This window comes from Zalophus californianus, chromosome 4 (assembly GCF_009762305.2).
Source record: "Zalophus californianus isolate mZalCal1 chromosome 4, mZalCal1.pri.v2, whole genome shotgun sequence".
NCBI lineage: Eukaryota > Metazoa > Chordata > Mammalia > Carnivora > Otariidae > Zalophus > Zalophus californianus.
In genome coordinates this window covers 19,957,825-19,985,110 of record NC_045598.1, presented here as the reverse complement: position 1 = coordinate 19,985,110, position 27,286 = coordinate 19,957,825, and the positions used below count along the sequence as shown (strand labels likewise).

At 48.6% G+C, this 27,286-nt stretch overlaps 1 protein-coding gene across 4 annotated transcripts in view; it reads right to left on the bottom strand.

The window, feature by feature from the left end:
- Window positions 1–773: 773 nt before the first annotated feature.
- Window positions 774–27,286, bottom strand: part of ARID1A (AT-rich interaction domain 1A) — a 66,476-nt gene continuing 39,963 nt past the window's right edge. The window contains exons 5-20 of one of the 4 annotated variants that reach the window (XM_027598310.2): window positions 17,297–17,537; window positions 16,921–17,013; window positions 16,223–16,390; window positions 15,272–15,584; window positions 13,802–13,947; window positions 13,597–13,706; window positions 12,163–12,372; window positions 9,460–9,667; window positions 8,001–8,133; window positions 7,654–7,829; window positions 7,157–7,307; window positions 6,947–7,075; window positions 6,766–6,862; window positions 5,401–6,292; window positions 4,923–5,053; window positions 774–2,920 (exon numbers count right to left, since the gene is read on the bottom strand). In XM_027598310.2, the coding sequence (XP_027454111.1) occupies window positions 1,190–2,920; window positions 4,923–5,053; window positions 5,401–6,292; window positions 6,766–6,862; window positions 6,947–7,075; window positions 7,157–7,307; window positions 7,654–7,829; window positions 8,001–8,133; window positions 9,460–9,667; window positions 12,163–12,372; window positions 13,597–13,706; window positions 13,802–13,947; window positions 15,272–15,584; window positions 16,223–16,390; window positions 16,921–17,013; window positions 17,297–17,537 (4,929 nt within the window). In that variant the 3' untranslated portion in view covers window positions 774–1,189. The remainder of the gene's footprint in view (window positions 2,921–4,922; window positions 5,054–5,400; window positions 6,293–6,765; window positions 6,863–6,946; window positions 7,076–7,156; window positions 7,308–7,653; window positions 7,830–8,000; window positions 8,134–9,459; window positions 9,668–12,162; window positions 12,373–13,596; window positions 13,707–13,801; window positions 13,948–15,271; window positions 15,585–16,222; window positions 16,391–16,920; window positions 17,014–17,296; window positions 17,538–27,286) is intronic. The other 3 variants (XM_027598329.2, XM_027598336.2, XM_027598319.1) reach the window with 3 other exon arrangements.

Here is a 27,286-nt window from a genome sequence, read left to right as displayed (position 1 = left end):
ATCTCAATTGTGTTTCTTCATCAGGAACTTCAACTGAACCTAGAACTTTTTCACACCTCGATTAGAAAGAAAACAAAACAAAACAAAAACCCAGAAAAAAATAAACTATAAGTTGATTGGCTGCTGAGACAGCAAGGACTTTTTACAGAGACCTGTACAGCATCGCGCCAAGAGGGGCGATGTCTGGCAAGAGATTAAATAGCTGTGTCTCGCTTTGTGCAGGTCACCAACTTGTTAACTCGTCATACTATAAAGGGGCGGCTGGGAGGGGGACCAAACTGTGGGGATCCAAGGGTATGTGCAATGTACAACGTCAGATATATACACACGTGGCAGCGCAGCCGCTGCAGCTAAAGGTTAAAACCAGTTCTAAGAGGTGATCTCAGGGTTATTCATACAATCAAGGAGGAGAGAAAGAGGTCAGGGTGTTGTAGGTTCACACATGATACTTTGGGGGAAAAGCCTTTTTTTTTTTTTCTCCTCAACATTTAACTAAAAACATTTTTAAAAACTACAGCTTGCTGCTGACCCAGCGTTTTCTCTCGTTTCCATGTGAGACATTATTATTACAGTATGTTTACAGTATCAGGTGTACAGTACAGTACATGAAAGGGTCTACACTCTACTGCACAGGCCTCTCCAGTGAACAGGGTCTGTCCACAACTGCGAACTTCTCGGCTCCTGCAAGATTGTGAATGTACAACAATAAACCACACACAGTTCAGCAGTCACCTTTTTTGTCCTTCAGAGGTTTTTTTTTTGTATTTTTTTCCTTTTTTTTTTTACCATTAAAAACAGTTATGAAATGTGGCATCCCGTTGATGCAAGGGCCGGGAAAGCCATTTTTATTTTATTTATTTATTTTTTCCCCAAACTCACTGTAAACGACAGTAACTTTGGTTAAAATAAAAAAGTCTTCTATGTAGGCAGAGCTTTGTCTTTTCAAATAGGGTGGGGTCCTGAGGGGGGTAAGGTGAGGACAAGGAACAGAAAGGTGTGAGGTGGGGAGGAGGGTGGCGGGAGAGGAGAAGGAAAGAGAAACAGGAGAGACTTTTTACCCAAGGGAGAAGCTGGACAGCACAGGGTAAACTGGATTCTGAGGTGGTTTTGCATAAATAAAGGGCAACAGTCAGTTTCTAAGTTCTCCACACACGCACACACACACAGGGAGGGAGGTGTCCCACGGCTGTCATGACTGGCCAATCAAAAACAGTACATCACAAATGACTTGTGAAACCAATGAGTTCATCAACGGTGATACCGAGATGTCCAACAGCCGTGACTCGTACAGCGTGAACTCCGAGTGGTTCTCGTCCACCTTGGCCAGGGCCAGCAGCGCGCGGGCAGCCCGCCGCATCATGTCCACACTAGTTGGCTCGAAGGGCGGGTTCTGCATGTGGAGCAGGCTGGCCTGGCTCTGCTGGAACTGGGTGGCAGCAAGGCTGTCCTCCAGGAAGCCAAGGAGGTTGCCGATGCTGCCCTTCTGCACGGCGATGGCGCGGGCTGCCAGGCTGTCGCCCTGCGCCAGGTTGGCCAGCAGAACCACGGCCATCTCCCGGCACACCGGGTTCTTTCGGTCACTGAGGAAGCGCACCATGGTGCTATACAACTTCTCCAGGCGGCTGAAGGGGGGCGTGGCCAGGATCAGGTCCACATTGTTGTCCTGGATGCTGAGTTTGCTGAGGGTTTCCAAGACCAGTCTCTGGGGGGAGAGGACGGCGTTGGGGCCCAGGGTGGAGAAGGGGTCCTGGGCTTCAGCTGAAGGGCAGACTGCCCAGTGTAGGAGTCCGTCCAGGACAGGCAGGCAAATGCTCTCAGGGTACGGGGAGAGGTCCAACTGCCCCGAGATGTTGGCAAGCGTGACCAAGGTGTTTTCCCGGAGCATCTCCAAGCAGTCCCACCACCACTCCACTTTGTTGCAGCTCACCCCTTGGTCCTGCTCCTCCTCCTTCTCGTAAGTCAGTGGTGCCTGCTTCCGCTCTGGGTGCTTGTGGTGCAGGAGGATCAGCTTGCCCAGGATCAGCAGCAGCCCCGGGTGTTTGGACATCTCAAAGTCGTTGCCGGGCACAAACGACAGGCTTCGGATGGTATTGGAGACACAGACGCAGCGCTTAGCGAGGGAATCCTGCCAGTCCAGAAGGGTACACAGTGGGGTCTCATCTTTACTGTGGGGTTCATCCTCTAGGATCTTGATGTTCCGGTGGCTCTGTGCCGGGCTGATGCCGAATGGAAACTTGCTGCTCTCCTTGGTGGCCTCTGCATTCTTAGCTCCCTCCTCGGTCAACGTGCTAGACCGGGTGGACAACATGTCATCCATTGTGGCTGTGATCCGTTTCTCTGGAGGGCCATCAGGCGGGGGGCCCTCCTGTTCTGTTGTCCCTGGCGTACCCTCTGCTGCTGTGACATGTTTCCGGGTGACTGGTGGGCAGGGCACATGAGGCCGGGTCAGCAGCAGCTCTGTCTTGCTCTCAAAGTGGGTCTGGATATGCTCAGTGGTGTCCCCCCCACCAATCCGCCAGTGCAGCAGGCCACTGTCAAACTCCTGCACGCGCCCAAGCTTATCTGAGCAGTCCACCACAAACGGGTCATTCTTCTGCACGATCTTTACTGGAAGCTTGTCAAACTTACTAATCAGTTTCTCCTCACTACTCTCTGAGGCTGCCTTGTCCTTGCCCGAAAAGGCCATCTCCTCATCATTTTCCACTACTTCCTCCTCTTCTTCCTCCTCTAGTTTAGGACCTGGAAGGTCTTCCTCCTCCTCCCCCTCCATGGGGGCTGGACTAGACGCCTTGCTGAATCTCCCAGGGTCCAGTAGTGTTCTCTGTCCTGGGTCACCCACCTCATACTCCTTTAAAATGCCAAAGATCTCGATCAGGCAACGTCGGAAATATTCCACAAGGAGCTCTAGCAAACCTGGGAGCTAAAAAGAGAAAAACAGGAAATAAATGAAGGGAGAAAAGTGGGCCAAAGGAGAGAATCCCTGATCTGAGAGGACTCCCACAGTCCTCTACCTAATCTCCCCTTCTTTCCTTGTAGGTCAGACATCTGTATCCCCAGGAAAGACAGAGTTGCTCCTTTCCCAAAGGCTCTCCACAGAGTAAGACACTGAATCTTTCCTATGCCCAGCGCACAGTTCTTCCTTCTGCTCAGCCTACCTCCACGTAACCTGCCTCCAGCAGGACGGACGTGCTGACTGACAGCTCTGCACCTCACCTCTCGGCCTCCTCTTCCCAACCAATTCCTGCTTTTCTTCACCAGGCCCAGTTTCCTACCTGCTGGTCATTGACACTGTCCCTCTTAAGACACTCTCTATATTCCACTGCCAAGTACAGCCCAAGGCTAGGCATGGTGGAATGATCCCTTTAACACAAGCTGAGAAAGGGAAAGAAGTGTGGACAGATGTTGACCTGCTCTCTTCTCCAAGCTCCCTAACATTCCAGGAGGCTGGACCTCCGTGAAGCAATCATGCAACATAATGAGTGGGATGAGGCTTCAGTCCTCCAAACATTGGTCCAAGCTGGTGCTAGGTAGACCCAAGTTCCAGCTTGGATCCTGTATAGGTTATTTACCTCTAGAAGAAAACACTAATCTCCAGTCAGATTAATCTCTGGCCAAAGAGAGTAAAGCAGAATGGAAAAAATAAGGGCTTTAGAATTAGAAAGATCTAGGTTTGCGCTCTGGCTTTTCGAGGAACTAGCCATGTGATTAACTCTGTACCGATACCATTTCTATCTTTCCACTGACCGCAGTGGAAATTCCTACACTTGACATGACTGTTCTGAGGTCTAAATGGAATATACCAAATGCCTGGCATAGGGAAATTGCTCAATCAAAATCTGTTCCTTCTCCTCCTCATGCGGGGCAATTTTATGTAATGGACATAAAGTTGGGCCTTGGAATCAGAAAGACTGTGAACTTGGGCAAAGATAAGACTCTGAGCCTATTTACTCTTCTCTAGGAGGCCACATGTGTCTCAGAAGGCTGTTGTGAAGATGATATGAAAGAACATACAGGGCGCCTGGGTGGCTCAGTTGGTTAAGCGACTGCCTTCGGCTCAGGTTATGATCCTGGAGTCCCGGGATCGAGTCCCATGTCGGGCTCCCTGCTCTGCGGGGAGTCTGCTTCTCCTTCTGACCCTCTTCCCTCTCATGCTCTCTATCTCTCATTCTCTCTCTCAAATAAATAAATAAAATCTTTAAAAAAAAAAAAAAGAACATATAAAGGACCTAGCACAAAGTGACGGCACACGAAATGGGTAACTCTTAACAATTCTGTCTAGTCAGCTCCTTGATAGATAGGTTGCTGGGTACACTAAGGATGATCAAAACAGAGAGTGGGATGGTGCAGCAGAAACCCTTCCTAGCTATTGGGAAGACTCAAGGTGCACGTCCTGTGGAGAGAGCATCTGGAGAATCACCTCTGCAAGAACATCATTAAAATACCACCACCAGCACCCACAAGCAGACTTCACTTCTCCTTCTACACCTTAGGAAAACGGGATCAATAAAGACCTCCTATATTCACAGTGCATGAAGACAGGGAAGGAGAAAGAAACTGCTGTGCTCACTAATAAAGACCACAGGTTTTTCTTGGTAGTCTTGAAAGTTGGGTGTCTTCACACACATCAACAGAATCTGCATTTCTTCCCAATAAATACCAAAAAGTTTCTCCCAAATTCCCTTTGAAGTCAATCCTGATACCTTACACAAATTATTATTGTTCTCAGTGTTCTGGGCCCATGGCCAGTGGCACAGTACTGGCATGGAATCAAAGCACTGGCACGGAAGATACCAGAGAGTGAGCGAGAGAGGGGAGACCATGTTGGCCGGGGATGGCTTAATTCCCCGTGTCACTTAGTGCGGTCTACTTCAAGATCCCAGGCCCTCCCATTCTTCCAATCTTTCCCAGGCACCTGTACTCACCTGACTGAGGTTGAAGGTCATGATGCTGTTGTCATCATACAGCAGGATGTTAATGGTGTCTAATGCCCATGTGCTCTCTGCCAGCAGCCCAGACTTGAGGGACATCATTACCCGCCATGCCTCCGGGGTTCCTGAAATAAACCTCCATGTCGCCCATCTACCAAGCCCAGGGTGGCCAGATGCTCCCCCAGGGCTGGCCCATCAGTCAGGCTACTCTGAAGGTAACACATGGCGGGAGGCAGTTCCTATCTAGGAGAGGACACACATCTGCTTCTAGGCTCCCTTAGGACATCACTGCATGGCGCTTCTTTTGGTAAAGCCTGAAATCAGCTGTTTTTCTTATCCAAAGTTCTTTGGCTCTATTTTAGACAACACTGGACCAAGATCTTATCCCATCCGGAATATTAGGATGGAGACAGAAAAATGGACAAGATTTTAAGGGGCAGATGAAGCAACCTGACCAGGGAGGTTTCCTTACCAATGTCTTTCATCGTGAGCCGCCTCCTCTGCTTCAACACGGGCTGTGTTGCTTCGACAGAGCCAGGTGGGAAGGTGATGTCCCGCCGAATCATGGGTGGCTGCACGGGGGCAGGTGCTATGTGCGAGGCAGGTACTGGGGGACCTGCCTTTTGCATCTTCATCCCAGAGTGTAGGAATGGAGACTTGCTAGGAGAGGTGCGGTTCTCCATTGGCCGGGGCAGGGGAGCGGGGCTGGATACCTGAGGAATGTGATTCTGCATGCTTGGCGGGGGCTGGTAGTTGGAAGGAGGGGGCCTTGTCATGGGGGGCACGGGGGCAGAGGGACCATATGGGGGCTGCCGTGTGCCATGGGAAGGCCACGGGCCTTCATGGTTGGCCCTCTGATCCGTATGCAGCATTTCATCTGTTCGGTTCACGCCATGATAGGCGGGGCCCTGGGGGGCAGAGCCAGTGCTCTGCCTGTTGGTGTAATTGTAGGTCATGTCATTACGCCCCTGCCACATGGTGCCTTGCTGAGCGACCTCAGCCGATGCTTGTATGGGGCCGCCCATCATCTGCGGTGGCATGTTCTGCTGGGCATTGGAGCCAGGGGGCGCAGAGACACGGTCTCGGCCAAACTGGAATGGAAACTGGTTCTGGGGGCCGCCCGCTGGTCGGCGCTCAGTAGCAGCGGTGGCCGTGGCAGGATAGGCGTTGCCATACTGGTTATACACATCTTGCTGAGGGGAAGGCTGGGTGGCTTGCTGCTGGCTGGCAGGCTGGGGCTGGGCTGGGGGCAACTGCTGCTGTTGGGGCTGCCCCTGCCCCGTGCTGTACGGCACGCTGTACATCTCCCCTTCGTGCCGCTTGGCAGGAGGGCCATATGTGCCATCCATCGGCCGTTTGTAATTCTAAGACAGGGACAAGCAGAGGGGCAGTTAATATTCTGCACGCAGGGACACAAGATGCACAGCTGCCGAGATGGCTACACCAGACACCTGCCGGGCTTACTTCTGTGCGTCCAGGGGAGGACGGGGACTCCAAGGGAAGAAAGGAATCACCTTTACAAATGATCTTTTGAAGTTGTTTCTGAAAGCAAGAATCAGTCCCTATTTCCCCCGGTTCTCCCTTGCTCTAGGTAGAAAAATGTAGAAAAGTTCAAAAATCAAAATAAGATCGGTTTCTAGCTCTTTTGGAGAACTAGCGAGACTGGACTGGAATCTGAACAGGGATGAGATTGAGGGCTCGGCTCTTCAGCAGAACTATGTGGGTGGGAGCATACCAAAGTATCTAGAGCAAGCCCTCCTTAAACTCTCCAACTCAGTCCTCTACCCGGCTCCCGGGGGGGAACCTGTATGTCGGCGCACCCAGCTGCCCTCCTCACCTGCTGCTGCTGCTGATACAGTGTGGTCTGCTGGCTGGGGAAGGGGCTGCCGGAAGGGGTGCCTTGAGTGGAGAACTGATTGCCATAGGAATCATGTCTGTAGGAGGGAGAGAATCAGAGGATCAGGGCGGGAAGTGGCAAAGCCTGAGCCACAGCGACACTGATAGCAGCCTTCACTCACCGCTGCTGCTGCTGCTGCGGGGGGTAGCGGCTGGGAGAGTACATCCCCGAGTCTGGGTTGGAAGGCATGAGATTCGGCTGTGGGGCTCCGGTGCCCATGTTTCCCTCGGGTCCTATTCCAGGCTCCGTCCTGTACACAGGTGGAGCAGTGGATTGAGTCCACAATAGCTGTGGGGGGCTGGGGTGGGACAGGAGCAGGGGCCATGCTCACCTCACTCTGTCATAAGGCCCTCCATAGGGATAGTGCTGTCGCGGTCCCATCGCCACATTTCCCAGCCCAGGGCCAGCAGCTCGGCTGTAGGGGTCTCCCATCCCGCCGTTGGGGCCCTGCCCCGAGGACATGAAAGGATCGCTCCCTGGAGCTGTGCGCAGAAATTAAGTGTGAGCAAACCGGTAAGCCAGCAGGCCTTGCAGCCTACACTTTGCCTGCCCCAAAGACCAAGCCCTCTTCAGGGCTCAGGTTTGTTCCTACAGTTTTCCTGACGGGTTCAGAAGAGATCTAAAGAGGCTCCAACCATCAAAGAGCACGTACTTGTTAAGGTGTGACAAGGTGAGGCCAGGGAGAGGGAGACAAGAAAGGAGGTAGGGATGAAGAGTGGTGGTTGGGTCTGGAAAGGCCTTATCTCCGAGAATGGCTTAACAAGAACTGTGAACCACTCTCAAGATATCCCCCCATTTCCCTGGCCCTGTCCTCAAGCAGTTGGTCACCTTTCCTCATGCCGCCATAAGGATCCTTATTTGGCTCGTAGGACATGCGCCCCATCATGTCAGAGGTATTCATACTGGGCTGGTACCCAGGGTTTGGAGTCATGGAATTCCGCTTCTGGAATGTGGGGTCACTTCCATCAGGAAAGGCATCCTGGATCCCAACCGAATTGCTCCTGCTCCAGAGTGAGGAAAGCCAATTAAACCCCAAATAAAGCAATTCCTTCAGTAAGCAGGGCATGTGAGAGTCCCTGGCTGGGTGGGCCGAGCAGGGACCACCTGGGCTGCACAGAAGCTCATGCACTTCTGCCCAGGTCCTCCAAGCCACCTGCCCCTGCTTCTGGCCTTACCTCATGCCTGGCAAGGGGGGGATCTGACTGTGTGGTGTGGATGCTGGAGTTGGTGGCTTCAGGTCTCCTCCTTCTGCCATGGAACTGCTGGTTGACTGAGGTGTCTGTGGCCCCTGCATAGACCCAGATCCCGCTGTGGACAGAGATGTGGGGTGAGCTGGCAAGTGTTTAACTCTCACAGAAATATACAAACGCCCTGGGGTTTCTTTGGAAAGGACTGTTATAAGGCTAAAGCTGGGGTTCTTTAAAGCCTAAATCACCCTTCTCAGCAGGGAATATGTAAGGCCAGGTAATAAAAAGGGAATTTGAGGGTTCTTCTTCTTTTTTTTTTTAAATATAGGCTCCATGCCCAGTGTGGAGCCTGACGTGGGGCTTGAACTCACGACCCTGAGATCAAGACCTGGGCTGAGATCAAGAGTCGGATGCTTAACTGACTGAGCCGCCCAGGTGCCCTGGGGAATTTGAGGTTCTGTTGCTCCTTGATACTGTTTCACATTTGGAGAGCAGGAGTAGTGTGGCAATGCCATCACCATGCTAGTGTTTCCTTGCGTCTCTGCCAGCTTCCCTGACTACTTTTCTTTACTTCCCCAAGGACTCTGTCTAACCTACTAAACCCTGTAATGCTGGTGCACAAGTTCCCGGTCAGAGCCCCTGGAATCCTAGGTAGGAAGGCTCCATCTTGCCCCAAACCTTCAGTGTACTTTAGGAACCTAGGAGGTCCTAGTCACAAGCATCTAGCATAGTGTCACCTCTCAGGTTCCAATGTTCTTCTAAGCTGATCCGAGCAGAACTACCAGTAATTAATGTTTCCATTAGTTACCATTCCCAGCAGCAGATATCCCACTGCTTAGGCCTCCCCAGCTGATGAGTCATCTCAGGCACTCATTACATCCTCAGAGGTCAACACCAGGGCACATGTGTTTACACCCACCTTCTAGGAGCCCTGGCCTTCTTCCCTCCCCATGCTTGCCCAGGCCCCAGCCTCCTCTCAGAAAGGAGGGTGGGCAGAGGCACTCCCATCAGAGAGTTCCATTCATATCCCCTCCCCACCCCCTCCTTCCCATTCATTAGCATCTCAGCTCCCTGGGGAATTCAGGGCTCTAGTCTGAGCTGCATTCTGAGGCGCTGACATCAGTGGGCCAAAGCTCCCAGATGGCCCTGCCTCACTGAGATTTGTCAGATTTCCCTACTCCTCTGGTGTCCCTCCTACTCGCTAGTTTACAAACATTTGGCAAGATGCCAGGTGCACAATGAAAATTAAAACTTAAGGGCTGCTGCAGACTACCTCTCAAGGGAGTCGCCACTGTCCGCTCTTTAGTTCTGCCAGCGTGGTAAGCCCTGGGGTAGGACAGGGCAGCGCACGTGTCCCTGGGGCCAGGCGCTGCTGAATAAGGAGCCTGGACCCCTGAATGCTCCCCGTGAAGGGTGAGCCTTAGTGGGGCTGTTCACCGATCCTTACCAGGAGAGGGAGGCTGGATCTTGGGCTGAGACTTCTTGGAATCAGCAGCTGCAAAGATGTCTGGGGGAGGGTCTTCTCCCCGTTCAATCTTGCACTCAAAGGCATAGAGACACTGGATGTACTGCTTTTTCAAGGAGCTGGCAGCACTGCTTGAGGTGCCCACATTGAGGTTGGTCGCAAGTTCCCGCCATTTTTTGTTCTTGTTGACCTGTACAACCAACCAGAAGAGTCGAGGTACATCTTCCACCTGGTCTTCCTGCTCACAAGCCCCAAACCCCATCAGGTTACCAGGCACTCATCTCTTACGGAATCGCAGTTCTCAGTTAACGACCAAAGTTAACCCCCCTCAGTGCAGACTCCACAACAAGTGTTAAATCCATGGCTAGCTGCCCTCTACCCTCAAGAGGCTCTATCCATAGATCACTGCAACTAGCAGACAGTGCTTATTCAAAAGAGGGCAAATTTCACATCATTATTAATGGGAGAGAACAGAATTCGGAAGGTATGATGCTTTACACGAGTATACAACTGAAAAATGGTGTGCAAATCACCATCAGACCCAAACCCCTTCAAAGGCAACAATAAAAATCAACATTTTGATTGAGACGTGGCAATATCAGCTACCACTCTGCTAGACTTACTTTGTCAAACTGGAGGTTTCCATATGTGGGCTGTTTTCTCGTTGTGGGGCTCTTTGCAAATTTTACATTCTTGTGCCACTGCTGCCCTGCTTCTCAGTGACATGTCACGAACTACAAGCCCCCTTCTTCCCTCACCAGTCACTGTCCTGATTGTCCAGGAGACGCCTCAGGCCCTCTAACTTCTCTGTGCCCTCCCAGCGGCCAGCCTATACTTGTCTCCTTTCCTAAGCTTCAGGACACACTGACCAAGACCATTCCCCAATCCCTATAATTAGATGGTCTTTCTGCTCTAGCCAGGCAAGTCTCCTTCTTCATGTATTCTTATGCTTACTCATCCACCCCAAAGGCTGGGAACACCAGCTTTCCAGGCCCAACGCACAAACAAAGCCCAACATGTTGTGGTATCTACTGACCTGGTACCTGTGATACCAGAGAGAAGAGTGATAAGGAAGCAAAGAGAGGGACAACCTAGATGGTGGGGAGGTGACCAGGAACACTTTCCAGAGCAGGCTAACATCTGAGCTGAAGCCTGAAGGTTGGGAATGGAGCTGGTTGGGTATATTCCGGACTCTCTCCTATATCTCCATGCCACGTAGGCCCGTCAACTGGATGACCCCTTTCTCTACCTACACCCTACTAATCCTTCACAGAAGCTCAGGACTCATCTTCTGCCTTCTTGGAAGCTTCACAAACTTATAACGGCACTCTTTCTCCTCTGAACTCCCACCGACTTTAGCATTCAATTACATCACAGCACCTAAAAGGCTGGCGTCCTTTTGCAAACTGGAAGACAGGTGCAGGCTTCGGGATTCCCTCTGTACCGCATCCTAGGTTCGGTGAATCCAGAAGCCTATCCAATCAAAAGTATGCCGAACCTAACCCGATGCCCCCTCCCTTTCCTTACAGGCAGGAGAAGCCCGACTAGGAGAACTCAATACCAGGGAGAATGGCAGGAGTAAGCCCAGGGTCACCTCAGAAGCCTGCTGTGGCTTTGCTTCCCACGCCAGTTATGTGGCGGTGTGCACGTGTCTTGTTTTGTTTTGTTTTCCTTTGTGGGGGAGGGGAATAAAGCCTGAAGGGAGAAGGAATTCATAACTGACTGTTGGTTGGCTTCATTCCAATCACTTTCTTTTCTGCTGGTGACAGCTGTTTTCCTCTTCTGATTTAGAAGGTTTGGAACACGTCTCTCCCCGCCACGCCTCCCCCTGAGCTCAGCCACAAACTCAGATCCAACAGCAGGCTCCTGATCTGATGACTACAGAACACGCACAGGAGGAAAGTTCCCAAAGCACAGCATTGCCTCAACTATTTGCCTCCTGGGCTGAGTGTAAAGCAATGCTATAAGGTATCAGAGCAGGGGCAAGGCTCAGGGTGGTATTCAGTTCAGAGGTTTTTAGCACAGATTACTGCATTCACTTAAGTATGCCATATGGAATAACTAAACACAACTTCTCCACCTACTTCATCCTTCATAAGCTATTTCTATTAAATAGCTCCTGAAATCCCATCTTCACTGGGATTGGAAGGAAAGGGTCAGCAACTACTCCGGCTACACCTGTACCATCTTGCAGACCAATTTATATGGCAGAAACCTTGCTGCAAGCTTTGCGTATTTTTCTAGCTTTTGACAGTCTAGCAGGATATACACTATCCCTACTTTACAAATATGTTAGGGCTCAGAGTGGTCATTCACCTTGATTAAGGTCACATGTGTTGTTAAAGTGGCTAAGAAAGAATTCAAAACCTGACTCATCTCTCCAAACCGTGCCCTTGCTTACTATGTCAAACTGCCTCCCGCATTTTCCCTATCTTTGTACCCCAGTGAGACCCTAGACATATGGTAAACTCATTGCTAATACTTCCTACTACCACCCAGGGAGGTCTCAGCCTCCTGTCTTTGTCTTATCTTCTGGAAGCCCTGTGCTTCCAGTCTGTCAGTATGTGCCTCAGAGAGCAGGAGACGGTGATGCCCCTGTGGGATGCTTGGCACCAGGTGAAGCCACTGAGTACCTAGAGAGAGGCTTGTTGAAACCACAGAGGAAGCCAAGTGCTAGGCACTCACCTGAGTCAATCCACCAATCTCCTTCACAGACACATAGAGGCGATAGAGGTCCAGAGGTTTCCTACCCACAGCAGGCAGATTTGTCATGCCCATGGCCTTCTCCTCCGTGAAGGCCAGATAACGGTCCACCCACATCTTCCTCTCAGGCTCACCACCCAGCTCATACAACTTGGTGATCTTCTCATTGGTTGTAGTAGAAGAACTGGATTTCTGGAAGGGGCAGGTCAAGATTCATAGGAACCGGTCAGATTCAAAGCCTATGCTAAGGGTGGTCTCAGAAGTCCCTTGATTAGGGCATTGGTAAAGCTTCTTATTCTGGGGTAGTTAGTAACATGTACCTTGCCTTTGCAAGGTCAAAAGACCAAATGGGAGCTAGAAATTCTTCCTGTAAAGGAAGGAAGCTAACACCGCCTATATATTATGCATTGGGTGCCGTGCTAGACGCCTTTATATATCAGGCATTATTAATTATCCTCCTCTTCAAAGATAAGGAAGCAGGCACAGGAGGCCATTCCTGAAATCTCATTGTTTTTAAGTAGCAGAGCTAAGTGTCAAACCCTTATCCACCTGACAACAATGTCACTATTCTACCTCCATGCTATTACCCAGGAGGCTGGGCATGATTTTACAGACTGTTTCAGAGAACTCAAGAAACTCAAAACGTTGATTTTGAGACAATGGGATGGACTGAAATGAAAAGAAACTTCCTCCTCTCAAGAAAGGAAGGGTCTCCTGCCTGCCTGAAAGGCTTTGGATGTTAAATATCCTGTCCCAGACAGGAGGATGGCTAAAAGGGTCTGAGAGTCAGAGGTGAAGGTCCACAGGACGTGGCAGCTGTACATTTTTATTTCCCGTACTTTGTAAGATGGGGAAAATGGGGCATGACAAAGGGCAGAAATGTTTCAAATGATTCAAACACTGAGCAGGTCCCCAGACTGCCACACAACCCAACAGAGAGCACACTCAGGACCATCCTACAGGGAGGCCAAGCAAGGACCCAAACCCCACCTGCCTCATCTTCCTCTCTATAGAACACAGGGCACCAACCATTCCTGCTGCTTGGAGTAAGGTCCAGGAAGAGAAGAGCAACTAGTTGCCCATGGCACACACCACCTATCAATGCATGAGGACAGGGTGCACAGTTTCACAAAGGGCATTACAGAGAATTCTACACTGCAGGCCTGGCATTTCCTCTATCACAGACAGCTGTGAGAACATTGTGTTATTTACATCAGGACCCCTTAGGCTAACTGAAATCTAATTCAATGAGCTACTAGCCTGGGACCCTTCATGTTCAAGATGATCAGCCTTTTCTGAGATGATCTAATCCATGTCATAAAAGGCTAGAGTCTAGTCACCCTCTTTTCTTTTTCCTTCCTATCCCTGGAGAGGATGGGACAGAGAGTTGAGAGGAGTCAGGATATAAATCATTACCTTGGATTTGGATTCTGTCTTGGGTGTCCCATCTGCCTTGTTGTTCATTTTGGTGGCTGGAGTTAACTTGACGTCCCCAAGGCCCATCATCTCTGGGCTGGCTGCCATCCCTATAAAAGAGAAAAAAAATCTCAAGTCCAGTAAGTTTGTGACATGAAGATCATTCTGGAAGAAATTCCTGGGATGAGCAAGGACTTGGACTGACCTGCTGAATTGTTGGCCATGGTCCCACCCATGGGATACGGGGGTCCCTGAGGGTTGATCATGCCAGCCATACTATTAATCCCTTGTCCGTAGGGAGGTCCAGTTCCCATCATGCCCCCCTGATTCATATTGGGGTAGCCTGGTGGCCTGAGGAAGAAGATGGAAAGTGACAGAGAGACAAGAGTTAGACACACTGAGCTTTCATATTTGGACCTGAGCTAAATAGAGTTTGTGAGCCAAGATCATCTAGTAAGGCTTACAGGGAAAAAGTTTATGGGTTTCCCAAACCACAACCATGTACCACCTGACCCAGACATTCCTATCTATTACCTCCCACGAAAGGTTCTAAGATGGTTCAGGCTCCAAACAGGAAACCATAGTTCAATTTTAAAGGATACAATCCTTGGAGAAGGGACCCCTACTATGTCTCTTAAGTACTGCCTCCCTCTAAGTCACCTCCAGTGTCAAAATGTGTTTCCATTGAAGGGCCCTCTTTATGGCAAAAGGCCTAGATTTTACCACTCTGTCATGTCAAAACCCAACCAAACTGGACCCCTCATGGCATAGCACCTGGAGGTGCTTTCTTGATGGACCTACTGCAAACTCTATGCTTCCATCATTCTGAAACACTACCAAACCCATCTCTTTACCATTAACCCCCCTATTCTACCTTAGTTCATAAGCATTCCAGTAAGACAAGAGTCACTGTAAGAACTGTAGCCACCAACAGAGGAGTACACAGACAGAGCCTTCAAAAGCCAGTAGAATCATATTCACTGAAGTGAACGGCCACCAAAGTGAGTGTCCAAGGAAGAATGGATGAATCTTCAAAGTCATTAAACCAAATCACATGAGCTCTCTGCACTTTAGTGCCAGATTCAAACACGAAGAACCACACAGAACAGTAGAGAAATGGCAAACCACAACCTTACCATCCTCTATTTCTCACACTACAGATCCAAGTCATGTGTATCATTAAAATCCTTTTGGAAACCAAAAAACTAGACTGACAGAAGAAATGGAGAAACTCTGAAAACTTATTTTACTCATCAAAATAACCTATGCTTTCTAAAGTTCTTTACATACAGTATCTGGACATGTGAAATTTGATACCAACTGAAGATGCTTAAGAATCAGCACTTTTGTTAGCCTGGTGATGGGTATTAAAGAGGGCACATTCCGCATAGAGCACTGGGTGTTATGCACAAACAATGAATCATGAAACAGTACATCAAAAACTAATGATGTAATGTATGGTGATTAACATAACAATAAAAATTTTAAAAAAAAGAATCAGCACTTTTGTTGGTTTTCTTTCCCATTGTAGGGAAACCCAGTTTTCTAAAGAGCTCTCAATAAAATACATATTTACCAAGATGGCATGGTTCAGATCCAGAAGCATCTCAACAACCCAAATCACTTTACAATTTATTTCCTTCTGCTGACACCCTCTTCACTTCCCAGGCCTTACCTGTTTTGGATAGAGTTGGCAGCAACATGCATGGCGACAGCAGTTTCTTGAGTTTTCCGGTTCATGCCCCCTGGTGGGGGACACATCCCTGACCCAACCTGAGGTGGCATATTGGCCATGTTAGGGCCATAAGGCCGGTTGCCCATGGAGGCATGACTCATTCTCCCTGGAGGGAGTGTGCCATAAGGTGGGATGCCAGGCTGCCCATGCATCTGACCTCCAGCACCCATAGGGTTCATACTTCCGGCCATGCCTGCACTGGGGTAGTTAGCATTGGGCAAGGCATTATAGTTTGGCTGCCTGGGGTAGCCTCCTGGGAAGGAAAGAAGAGAAGACGCAGAGACCTGGTTAATGACTCACTAGCAATTCCTTAATCTCGCTCAGCTCTAAAACTCCAAAGATAATAAATGATAGGAATCACTCACTATTTGGTCTGATAAGAGACCAACTTCATGGCAGCCTTCACCCCATAAAAAAAGGGGGGAGGAGGCCAGAAACACAAGAAAGGCAGGCCCCAGTTGTCCTCTCATCCTAAAGCTAGTGCAGCACAGAGCAAGGCTTGCTGGCAGGCTTTGCTGCTACCCAGGCCCCTCAACTCCCAGAACTCCTTCCTTTCTACATAGGCAATCTGCCGTCTCTTCCATGCTCTGTGTAAGACTTCAGCTTTAGATCCATCCAGGGCTCATTTTGAGGAAAGATACATTCTATTAGGACTAATTTACTTTAATTGCCATTAAGTGTTTGCCCAGTCTTGGGGTAAACACCTTCTCCCCATTTTACGGATGAAAGAGAGGCTCAGGGATATTCAGGGACTTTCCCATGGTGACAGTCCTGCCCTATTTTAGGGCCTGGCTTTGGTGCATTTAAAGCAAAGGGCAGTCCTACTCTTACAACCCGGAGAGCAGCATATGTACACACCTCTATGTACTCCTAACTGGGCTGCATACTCACCCTGTGGGCCGTACTGACCCCCCTGGGGACCATAGCTCCCCATGGAGTTCTGCTGGTAGGAGCCCATGCCTGTGTGCATCTGTCCACCCGAAGGCTGACGCGGAGATAAGGCCGAGCCGGGCTGGGGGGAACTGTACTGGGGCATCTGGGGGTTCCTCTGCATGTAACCTATTTGTGGATAGTGTCCATATATTATTACCTCAGTACAATGAGAACACATGTTCTCCCTTATCATAAGACCTCACCATCTACATTTTCTTTAGCAACTACCTACGAAGTCTCTATCTTATTGGCTATACAATTATGTGCTCTTTTAGGCACCCTCCAAAGTGACATAGCCACCAACCAGGGCATGCCAACTGTTTCTACTAAATGGGGGTCTGAAAAGACAAACAGCAATGACAACAAAACGGGACAGGATTTAAAGGGTAAAGATTTGATGCCGAGTCTTCAGTATTTGCTGACCAAATTAGACACGATGTAGAGAGGAATCCAACAGAGCACAAACATTGAGAAACAACACTGGGGGGTAACACAACACTGGAGCCACCAACATGGTCAAACCCACTCTAACTTCACAATTCGTTGCTGGGATTGTCCTAAGCTTCCTGGTCATACAATTTTCCAAAGGCTATTGTACAGGATAATTAAATGGCTCCCTTAGACTTCTGCACCTCCCCGAAAGCCCAGGGTCTCACCTCGATCTTGGGCAATGCTCGATTGGTTCATGGAAGGATGCATGATGCTGTCCGACTGGCCACTGGGTGGCCGAGGTGGCATCTGGTTGCCTGCTCCAAACAGAGAAAGAAGCCAGTCACGGCTAAGCCTGGAAATTCTAGCTAGGAGGTCATTTCAGAGCTGGAAATGGCTGCTGCCAAGGCCAAACCTCCCAATAACACATACACAGAGGGACCCCACCAAGGGGCTCCCATCTCTCTTCTTCAAACGCTGAATGGAAACTTTGCAGACATGAACCAGAGATGCTCTTTGTGACAGTGGAAGGCTGGGGCTCCCTGATATCACTGGGGGGCCAGTCCCTTTTCCCTCTCCCTGAAGTCCGGCCCTTGAAGGTACCTGGCACTGCAGCAGGCGAGAGTGGTCCTGAGCGAGACTGAGCAACACTGGCGGGAGAGCCAACAGGGGACGGGGAGGGGCCTCGGATGCCAGGCAGGTGAGGGGAGGTATGAGGAGAGAAAGGAGACTGAGCTGGATTACTCTGCTCTCCTTGGCTGCTGGAAATCCCTGATGTGCTCACTCCAGGGCTCAGAGCTCCTTCTGTCCCCATGGGGAGATCGTCTATTGAACCAGATAGATCCTGAAACATACACATAAGCATATGGATTAGCAATGTCAGGCAGAAAGACTTCTTTCAACAGTTGTACTACACAATTAATATTTTACCTAGCCAACCAAGAGTAAACACACTGCACAAGTTATGTAGTCATGATACTAAAGCTTATAGATGGCAAACTCTATTCAGAGTCAGATAGAAAATATTTTAGACTCTGTGGGCCATTAGTCTTTGTCACAACTACTCAACCATAGTGCTAAAGCAGTCATAGATAACACATTAACAAATGGGTGGACTGTGTTCTAATAAAACTTTATTTATAAAAACAAATAACTAGCCCATAAGCTGTAGTTTACTGACCCATGGTCTATCTATCAGAGCAGATCTTCCTGCACTTTCATCTTCTTTCCTGTCCCCACCCCTTTTTAAAATATTTATTTTTTGAGAGAGAGAGACACAGCGAGAGAAGAAACACAAGCAGGGGGAGTGGGAGAGGGAGCAGCAGACTCCTTGCTGAGCAGGGAGCCCGATGCGGGGCTCAATCCCAGGACCCCACGATCATGACCTGAGCCGAAGGCAGACACTTAACGACTGAGCCACCCAGGCGCCCCTCCTGTCCCCAACTTCTATAGTCACAAGAAAGCTGCTCTTTCAGTGAGCCTTTAGTTCTTTCCCGATGGGGAAACTTGACAAAACACTGCCAGGATGGCACCAGGAGCTAGCTACAGGAGAATGTTAAACAAGTTTGGGCAACATTCACAGATCCCCTCTCCATTAGATTATTATAACCTACATTTACCAAGGATGCACTTGCTCCAAATTACCACACAGTAAACATAAAGGGTAGGACGTGGGAAAGGGACAGATTGTATAAGACAATTCCTTAACTGCCAAGAAGATCTGGGACTATAGTCCTAACAACTGGCCCACAACAGGGATGAACAAATGTTTACCAACTGAACAAATCAGTTTTCCTCCTAGCTTTATTTTTTTGGTGAAAACTTGATGTTTATTGGGGGGCTTTGCTTACCTTGAATTCATCAGTATAGCGTTCACTCGAGGTCAGTAAACTCCTGAGATTAGCAACCAGGAGCTCAATATGAAAAATATTCACCACAGGAAATGCACACCCAGCCCCAACCTCATTCTCTAGCAATACCACTGGTTCAACACCACACATTAACTTCAAGCTGGGAACTAACTAAAGGATGAGAGCTTTGGGTAAGGGCTCAGATCTGGGAAACACCTAATGCTCAAACGTTTAAAAAAGAAGTTCTCTTAAAGAGACATCAAAGAGAAAGGAGATCCAAAATGGCCTAAGTCTATTCCTATTCCTACAAGCAGCTCACCCTAAAAAGATTAGCTCAAGATGACACTGACCCTGGAGTCTGACAATAACACTGAAGGCCAGACGGCACCTCTTAGGCTCTCCCCAAAGTATTAGGTTGGTTGGACCTTCTGCAAATCAGCTGGTTACTTCACTAAGCTGGGAACATTCTACAGAGTTCTATGGGAATAAAGCTTGCCCTGAAGGCAAGGCAGGCAGGTAGGTATGCATTTGTGCCTGTGTCCAGCTCTCCAAAGTTAGCTCAGAAGTCAGAAAATGCTAGCTTTCCAAAATGCTAGCACACCATAGCATGCTTTAAATATGCAGTAAGAATTAGTCCCAGCATGGACAAGAACTCAAGAAGGCTCTCCTATAGATAACACCAGAAGGTGTCTTCCCTTTCAAAGGACTAAAGTACCTGCAGCTATAAAAAGCCCTGGGTTCATCCTAAGAAAGGAGAATTCCATCCCCATGTTGAGGGCTAAGCTATACCAGGGACACCTGGCTTCTGAGCCAAGGAGAATAAACTCAAAGAGGCAGCAAGAAGACAAGAGAAGCCAACTGTGTAGACCTTGAAAGCCACTTGTTAGGCCCTGACCTGTAACAGAAACCACAGCTCAAAGCTTTCTTTTAGGGACCAGTAGGTTCCCTCAGCATTCCTTCCTTCAGTACCCATTCCTTATTGATCTGCCAGCTTCTGGTAATACAACTACTTGCTTACAGAAAAAAGAAATCTGTATTTTGAAACAGAATAGGAATCAAAGGTCCATCCATAAGAACTTGGCCCCATTCAAATGGCTTTGGAAAATTAAATGTTTTGAACATCTTCGGTATGTATGTATGTATGTATGTATGTATTTATCATGGGGGGGGCGGGTGAGGGAGAGGGAAAGAGAATCCTCAAGTAGACTCCCCACTGAGGGCAGAGCCTGATGCAGGGCTCGATCCCAGGACCCTGAGATCAGACCTGAGCTGAAATCAAGAGTCAGATGCTCAACCGACTGAGCCACCCAGGTGCCCCTGAATATTTTTGTTTTTAATTAAACAAAATATGAATATTCTCATGGTAAAAACAGTTCAGATAGTAGAGGTAAAGCCAAAGTTCCCCTTTGCTCTATTTCTGCTGCCTTCAACTGAGGAACCCCTGCTCAACTGAGTATATACCCTTGGGAATCTGAGGAACTGGGGGTGGGGGGGAAGGGAAGAAAAAAAACCCAACAATAGCCCACCAACCACTGCTATGGGTTGGAACGGGGCCTACGGATGGCTCCTTCAGCCACACTTCTGTTAAAAACCAGGTTCTCCCCTTCAGCCACACTTCTGTTAAAAACCAGGTTCTCCACAGATCCATAAGTGAATGTGTTAGTCCAGCTGAGAGATCCCAGGAGCCTGAAGAAAACACTGGCAACCCCTGGGACTGGGCTCTCAGGACCCTGGAGGTATCTGTGGTGGCAGCCTGGTGGCTTTCTTCACAGAGACACTCTGAGGAGGGCTGTCAGTTTTGGTAAAGTGCCCTGAGCTCCTTGGAGAAAAACTGCTAAATAAACCACTGTCAAGAGCAGCCCCACGTGGGCTGGGATGCCTGGGCACAGAGTAATAGTGGGGAAGGAAGCAGCATTAATCTTCTTATCTCTCTGATTTGGTTGGTTTGAGGCCAATCTCTCAAACTGTCATTTTCAGCAGATGGCAACTGGTCAGCATGGGGGTAGTTGATTTAAAAGAAAAATTTTTTTCTTTTTAAAGATTTTATTTATTTGGGGGTGGGGGAGAGAGAGAGCTAGAAATAGCTAGAGAGAACACAAGCAGTGGGGGACGGGCAAGGGAAGAGGGAGAAGCAGACTCCTTGCTGAGCAGGGAGCCCGATGTGGGACTCTATCCCAGGACCCTGGGATCATGACCTGAGCCGAAGGCAGGTACTTAACCAACTGAGCCACCCAGGCTGCCCTGTTTTTCTGTTTCTGTTTTGTTTTGTTTTTTTAAAGAACCAGAATGTTAGCATAGGAAGGGACAAATCATGTGCCATTTACCATCTGAAGCATGTATAATGTGCCAGGCACTTTATGGAGTTCTTTACTTTTCTACTATTCTCGGAAACAGGTACTACTACCATTAACATGTTGAAGATGTACATGCTGATGCTCAGAAAGATTGGGTTACATGCCCAACTCATCCAGCAAGTAAGTAGCAGAAACTAGATTTTGAACCCAGGTCTGCTGAACCCCAAAGCCTATGTTCTTTCTCTCTCCATTTTGCTGTGATACTACATGGACTGAGAAAAAGTACTACAACACCTTTGAGTTAGGAGACCAAGGCCGAGTTCTTGGTACTTATCATTTGTGGCCTTAGACAAGCTAGCAAGAAGCTGGGCTTGGTTTTCTCAGTTATACAATAGGGGGACCGGACAAATCTGAGTTTGTGGTAACCCTGGGCCATATGCATGAAACTCCACTGGTGCCATATGGTTGGGGCCGTATGGAATATGCAGTACCAGCAGTAACAGCCTGGAATGAGAGCTATGACCACACACAAGCAGTGTAAGATGTAAGACATCATCGATCAGTCCCAGTAGCTTCATCACAGTAAATGTCTTCATTGGGAAATGGGAGGGCCTGGTGGGGAGGAGACTCCAAAAGAAGTGTCTCCCCTCTATCTACATGAACAGATATTGCTCTGAACTCCATGTCCTTTTTATTTTTATTTTATTGTTTTAAAGATTTTATTTATTTTTTGACAGAAAGAGCGAGAGAGGGAACACAAGCAGAGAGAGTGGGAGAGGGAGAAGCAGGCTTCCTGCTGAGCAGGGAGCCCGATGCGGGGCTCGATCCCAGAACCCTGGGTTCATGACCTGAGTGGAAGGCAGACGCTTAACGACTGAGCCACCCAGGCGCCCCTCCATGTCCTTTTATTACACAGGACACACCTCTGCTTTCTACCCCACAAAAAGCCAGTTTTTCAGGTCTCTTGTTCCACAAAAAGCCGGATGTCTGGTTGTTGAGTCAGACCTCAATGTGCCGAACAAGTCTGGCTTTCCACAACACACCTATCACACAAAGTTCAATCAACCCAAGCCCCTACTCTCCCTGGCAGGGGCTACTTTTAGCATTTCAAAACTCAGGGTGTCTTGGTTCTTCCAAAAGGGCCCACCTAACAGGTATCTTCTAGGAGGTCTACTGAAAGAATTATAACAATGTCCCTTAAGTGGAAAGATCTCTTTTCCCAGGTTTGCTCTCTTTCCAAGCATAATCCTGCTGAGCGATGGGAGGTGAGGATCAGCCCACTCAGTGCCCTGCCAGTTCCGAGGAAGCAGCAGGGCCAGGGAGAATTTCCTCACGTGTTTCCAACGTGTTTCATGCATTTTATTGCTCATCTACCATGCAGATCAAAAGCGCTGGAGCAGGTCCAACTATTTCACACAGAATCTCACACTCCAGGCTGGCTACAGCCCCGAAAGCCTTCGTTTCTTCACTTGAAATACTGCCCAATGTTATTTTGGGATGTGACCTGATAGAGGAAGCCCATAGGGACTCCATGACGATAACTGTTCCAGCTGTGATTGGTTGCCCAGCCCCAGCAAGTGCCAGCATGGGTTTGTCAGGCTCTGCTGACAAACAGAACTCGGCAGCTAACACCTTCTCTTCACACCACAACAAAACCATGCCTGAAATCACACAGTCCATACCTCGTTGGAGGGGGGCAGGAGGTTGGGGGAGGCCTGCTAGTGCTCTCACAGGAAGGGCTGCAAGTTCTAACATGAATTGGCTGCCTGATGAAGTACATTTTCAAGCAGAAGATACCAGATCAGGGTTGGAGGAAGGGGGTTTAAATGGTCTCCTGACAGAGCCTGAGGATGACATCAGTTCGTTCTGCCAAGCAGATTAAATAACATCAACAGGCAAGTCTAAAGAACAGGCTCATGGAAATGCTCAATTCAAGGTTTTCTCATAAATTTGGATGAGTCCTTGAGAAATGGAGCTTTTGTTAACCCCCAGATGGAGTTCTTGTCCTCTTTCAGTTGAGAAGAGCTTTTGCCAAGTTGTGCTGACTACTGGTGGGGAAACCACCTACCAAGAGAACCAGGTAAATCCTATATATATACTTATGGGTGTGTGTGTGGGGTGTGTGTGTGGGGGGTGGGGGTGGGGTGTGTGTGTGTGTGGGGGGGTGTTGGGAACCTTGCAATTCAGCCACACTCACTTAAATGACTTCCTTGAATGAAAAAAAGCCCAAATACACAGCCTGAAATGACCAGATCTGCACTGGCACTTCTCAAGTGTTTTTCCTGCAGCGTACTGAACAGATTCATGGCCACGGCAGGAGGCTGCTCCCATGCTGGAGAATGGGAGGAAATCCTGAAGAACATAGAAAAGATTGGGAGACTTGACCCTTGAAGAAAGGCAGACAGCACTTCTGTCTGGAAAGGAGAGAAACTTCAAGGAAAAAGGAGTATGGCAAACATAATTACACAGGAACTACTTAAGGCAAATTAGTTTTGGGGAGACCTAGTTTTTCATAAGGACTTCCTTAAGCAACTTATTTGTCAAGGGTTGGGGAGAAGAGGCTACCTCTACCAAACACTTCTAAAAAATATTCAGTACAATAAAGCTTCATTCGTAGGTTCTCTTTTCCACAATCTTTGCTAAATGGAAGAAACGGTGATCTGACTCCAGAGTTACAGAACTCTGATGAGTGGTCACAGCCCAACAGATGAGCTGCCATCTCTGCTCAGAGAGCAGGCTAGCTTGTGCTGGCTGAAATGCCAAGAACAAATCAATACACAGAACAGGCTGCCTCTTACTACTGGTGGTACTTTCGAGTCATGGGCTAATAAGCAGGTGGATGAGAAGGGGAAAGGAAAGACACAGAAGACAGCACCATCTTTCTAGCTTAGGACCAAACACCATCTCCTACTTGAACTACACCCACTGTTTGGAATAGCAGAAACTGCTCTGGGAAAGGCTAAGAGAACTTGATTTCCTAACCCCTACCCCAAGTTTCCAAAAACCCCTAACTAAACTCCCTCTTCTCTTTTTTGACAATAGGCTATTGTTCTGAGGATAATGGGTCATTTCTTCCTGGTACCTTCTGGCTGCATGATGGGGGATGCACAGTAAAGAAGGGTCAGAACTCTTCTGGTCTCCAGAATGCTTTTCAAGGGCCCACCTCCAAGAGGAAATCTCTTATATATACACGTCAGAATTCATAAATAAAACTCAGGGAGACCAAATCTCCAAATTCAAAGGATGCTGGAAAGAGGAATAAAGGAAGTCTCTTTGTACCTCCCTCTTGAAGGGAAGCAGAACAAACACAAATATGTGACTCTCATGTGCTTAGCCCTCAGGTAACATGGCTGGCTTACATTTAATTCTCACAATCATCTTCTAGATGCAGTTATCTTCCCTGTTTTGCCAAAGCAAGAGCTCAGAAGTTGAATGACATGCCCAAGGACAGAGAGTTATTACATAGAAGAACTCGAGTTCAAACCTACATTCCTCTGATTCCAGAGCTTGCACTCTTTCTACTGTAAGGTGGAAGCTTGCCACTATCAGAAGCTAGGTTCCATGCTCCAAACAAAGCCTGAAGCCCGGCCACAACCTGCCTCTGGACATGTTGAGGGACTACCTCCATGGCTCTAACAAGTTAACCTCACTAGGCCTTGCTTGGCTCTGTAGAGAAAAGACTAAAACTAGATAATTTAACTCTACAAGTCTACAATGCTACACACTCCGCTCTTGCCTAGTTGCTTTTCCCATAAACCATTCTTCCTTTCTAAACCTTCTTTCATGGTTTATTTCAAATCAGCCCTTTCATCTATAATTCTCAACTTAAACTTACTTTTGCTACACTAAATGGTATAGTACTTTTTCTCACTTCTGGGTCTTCAGAAGGGTACTTAATGTGCAGGGAGTGTGGAGGGGAAGTAGAGAGTGACTCAGAATCCAGGGAGACCCTCAGGAAGCTAAGTCCCGTGTAGGTTGGTATCTGATCTCTGCTGGTATTCATACTGAATGTGCTCTACCCCTATTATCAGGCACAGGCGTGTGGCCCAGAGAGAGAAGTCAAAACACCCGTGGCCTCTAGATGGCCTCATCCCAGGCGATTTCAAACCCTCATCCAGCCCTGCAGTCACCCTCCTAACTGCAGGACAATTATGCTTTGTTTAGGGGCCCCATTCCCCAAACTCTTAGGTGGGGAAGCTCCTTTCTGCAGGGAAGAGGCCAAACAAGCTTCAACCCCCTGCCCACAGGTGTGATCCACCCGGGGTGGGGATGGGGGAAAGGCACCAGAGCCCTCTAACACAGCAGGGTGGCCCATTTCCCAGTCACTGAAGAGAACTGGGTGGGAAGGCCAATTACTTGAAATCGAGCTATAGGTGCTATAGACTAAAATCATTTTTTGCCTTGGAGACTTCAAAGACAAGAACAGCTTTGGAGGGACAAAGCCTCCACAATCAGCACACTTCCCTGGCCCTTCACCCTCACCCCAGAGGTGATGCTTGGACCGGCTGTGGCAGGACTGATGGCACTGTGCTGAATCTGCCTGTGGGACCACAGCAGGACCAGGTTAGATCCTCCTACTTTATTAGTAACCAGAAAAATGCCAGGTACACAAAAGACATGTTTCAGAAGCTACTCAATGAATAATCTACTCAAAAGCATCCTCCGTAGACCCAATCTCTGTTAGTTTTCTCTCTTTCCTTTAACCTTGATCCCCCACCATAATCCCATACCTGAGCTCTAGACCTCCACATGGAGGGAGGGACTCTTGAGTGCTGGCATCAAGGGAATGAACTCTCCTGTCTAAAACTGCAAAATACAACCCCGAATAGGCCCCGGCCACTTGGGTAAGAGCACTTGATGGAACTGCAGTGCAGGGAAGGAACGTCTGGAAAGGAGGCTGTCGGGAGGCGGGGCTCTGTGTCACTGGAGAAATTTCAATCTAATTACAAAAATACAAGAACCTGCTGTTCTAATCCACCTCAGCAAAATCTCTTGAGGTAGGTCTGCCCCTTTGGGTGGGGGCTGAGGGCGTTTCTGAGGTGAGACAGGGGAGAAGAAAGACTGTGGGGCTGCCTGCCCTCCTGCGGTGGGAGCCCCTGCAAACAGCAGCTTGGCCACTGCAGCAGCCATTGATTTTCTAGGGGTCGATATTCTGCTCCCACAGATCTGCTCGGCTAGAGGTTTAATCACATTGAGTGCTTCTGCTCAACATCTCCCCTGCACTTCCCCCTCCCCAAACCAATAAAACAAACACCAAACACAAGCAGAGTCGGCAATGGGTAGAAGGCTCTCCCCACAGCTGGCCCCCACCCTCAGAAAATTCTAAATACCAGCTCCAAGGGAGCCCAAGCTACATGGGCAGTCCACATGAAGCTGCAGAGACAGACCCACAAGTGCCAGGTAACCTTTTAACCCACTGAACAACACTCCCATACAGACCCTTCTAATAATTCTGAGATTTTATATTAAAAACTCCAATTTCCCAACTTGTGAAAAAAATAGATCCCACAGTGTAGCATCAGTTGAAACCTTGTTTTCCAGTCTGCCACAGTCCCCACCAGGCCTGTAAAATACCATGTTACCTACCTGACCAGCCTTGGACACACACCCCTCCCCTGCAAAGGCTTCTCACTTGGGCCAGGAGAGAAATGTCTTATCTAGTCAGAAACCACCTCTTGGCCAAAAATGTACAGTGTTTTAAGGGTCACTAGCTAACAGACTCAAATCTGAAAAAACTGAAACTGGGTCAGAGCTGGGCCTGAGTTAGAGCAGTCAAGAACAGTGCATATTTATGGAAAAGGCTGTTCTAATCCCAGCAGGAAACAAGCACTGTAAAGCTTGAGAAAGCAAAGAAGTTAGGAACTCCCTACTTTTCCCCAAGTTAAGCATTTCCTGTTAGGAAAGCCAACCACATAGACCTTGTTCCACCATGATCATCAGCTGAAATCCTAGAACTTGAGCAAGGAGGATGGGGGAAATAGGGGAGAGGAAAGAAACACAGAAAAGGCGGCAGAGTTCTAGAAATGAGAAGTGTAAGGGAGATGGGGTGTGGCCTTAGGCTTCCACCTCATCTAGCTGCCCCTCAGAATTATAGGCAACCAGAAAGCAAGCAAGGATACAACATGCACAACTGGGGAAGGAAAGGTTGGCACTGTACTGAACACAGCTTAGGCCAAGGTCTAGGGAGCTCAATGGCCTCCTTGGTTTGGTATTTAAACCCCTACATACGTATTTGCCAGTGGTCTTCCCTACCATGGCCTACTGGTCTAGATAAAATTCAAAGATTTGGGGAAGGTATACAACAAACAGATCTGAGAGTAGGGACTAAACAGCATCTTTTTTTTCTTTTTTTTAAGATTTTATTTATTATTTATTTGACAGTGAGAGAGGGAACACAAGCAGGGGGAGTGGGAGAGGGAGAAGCAGGCTTCCCGCTGAGCAGGGAGCCC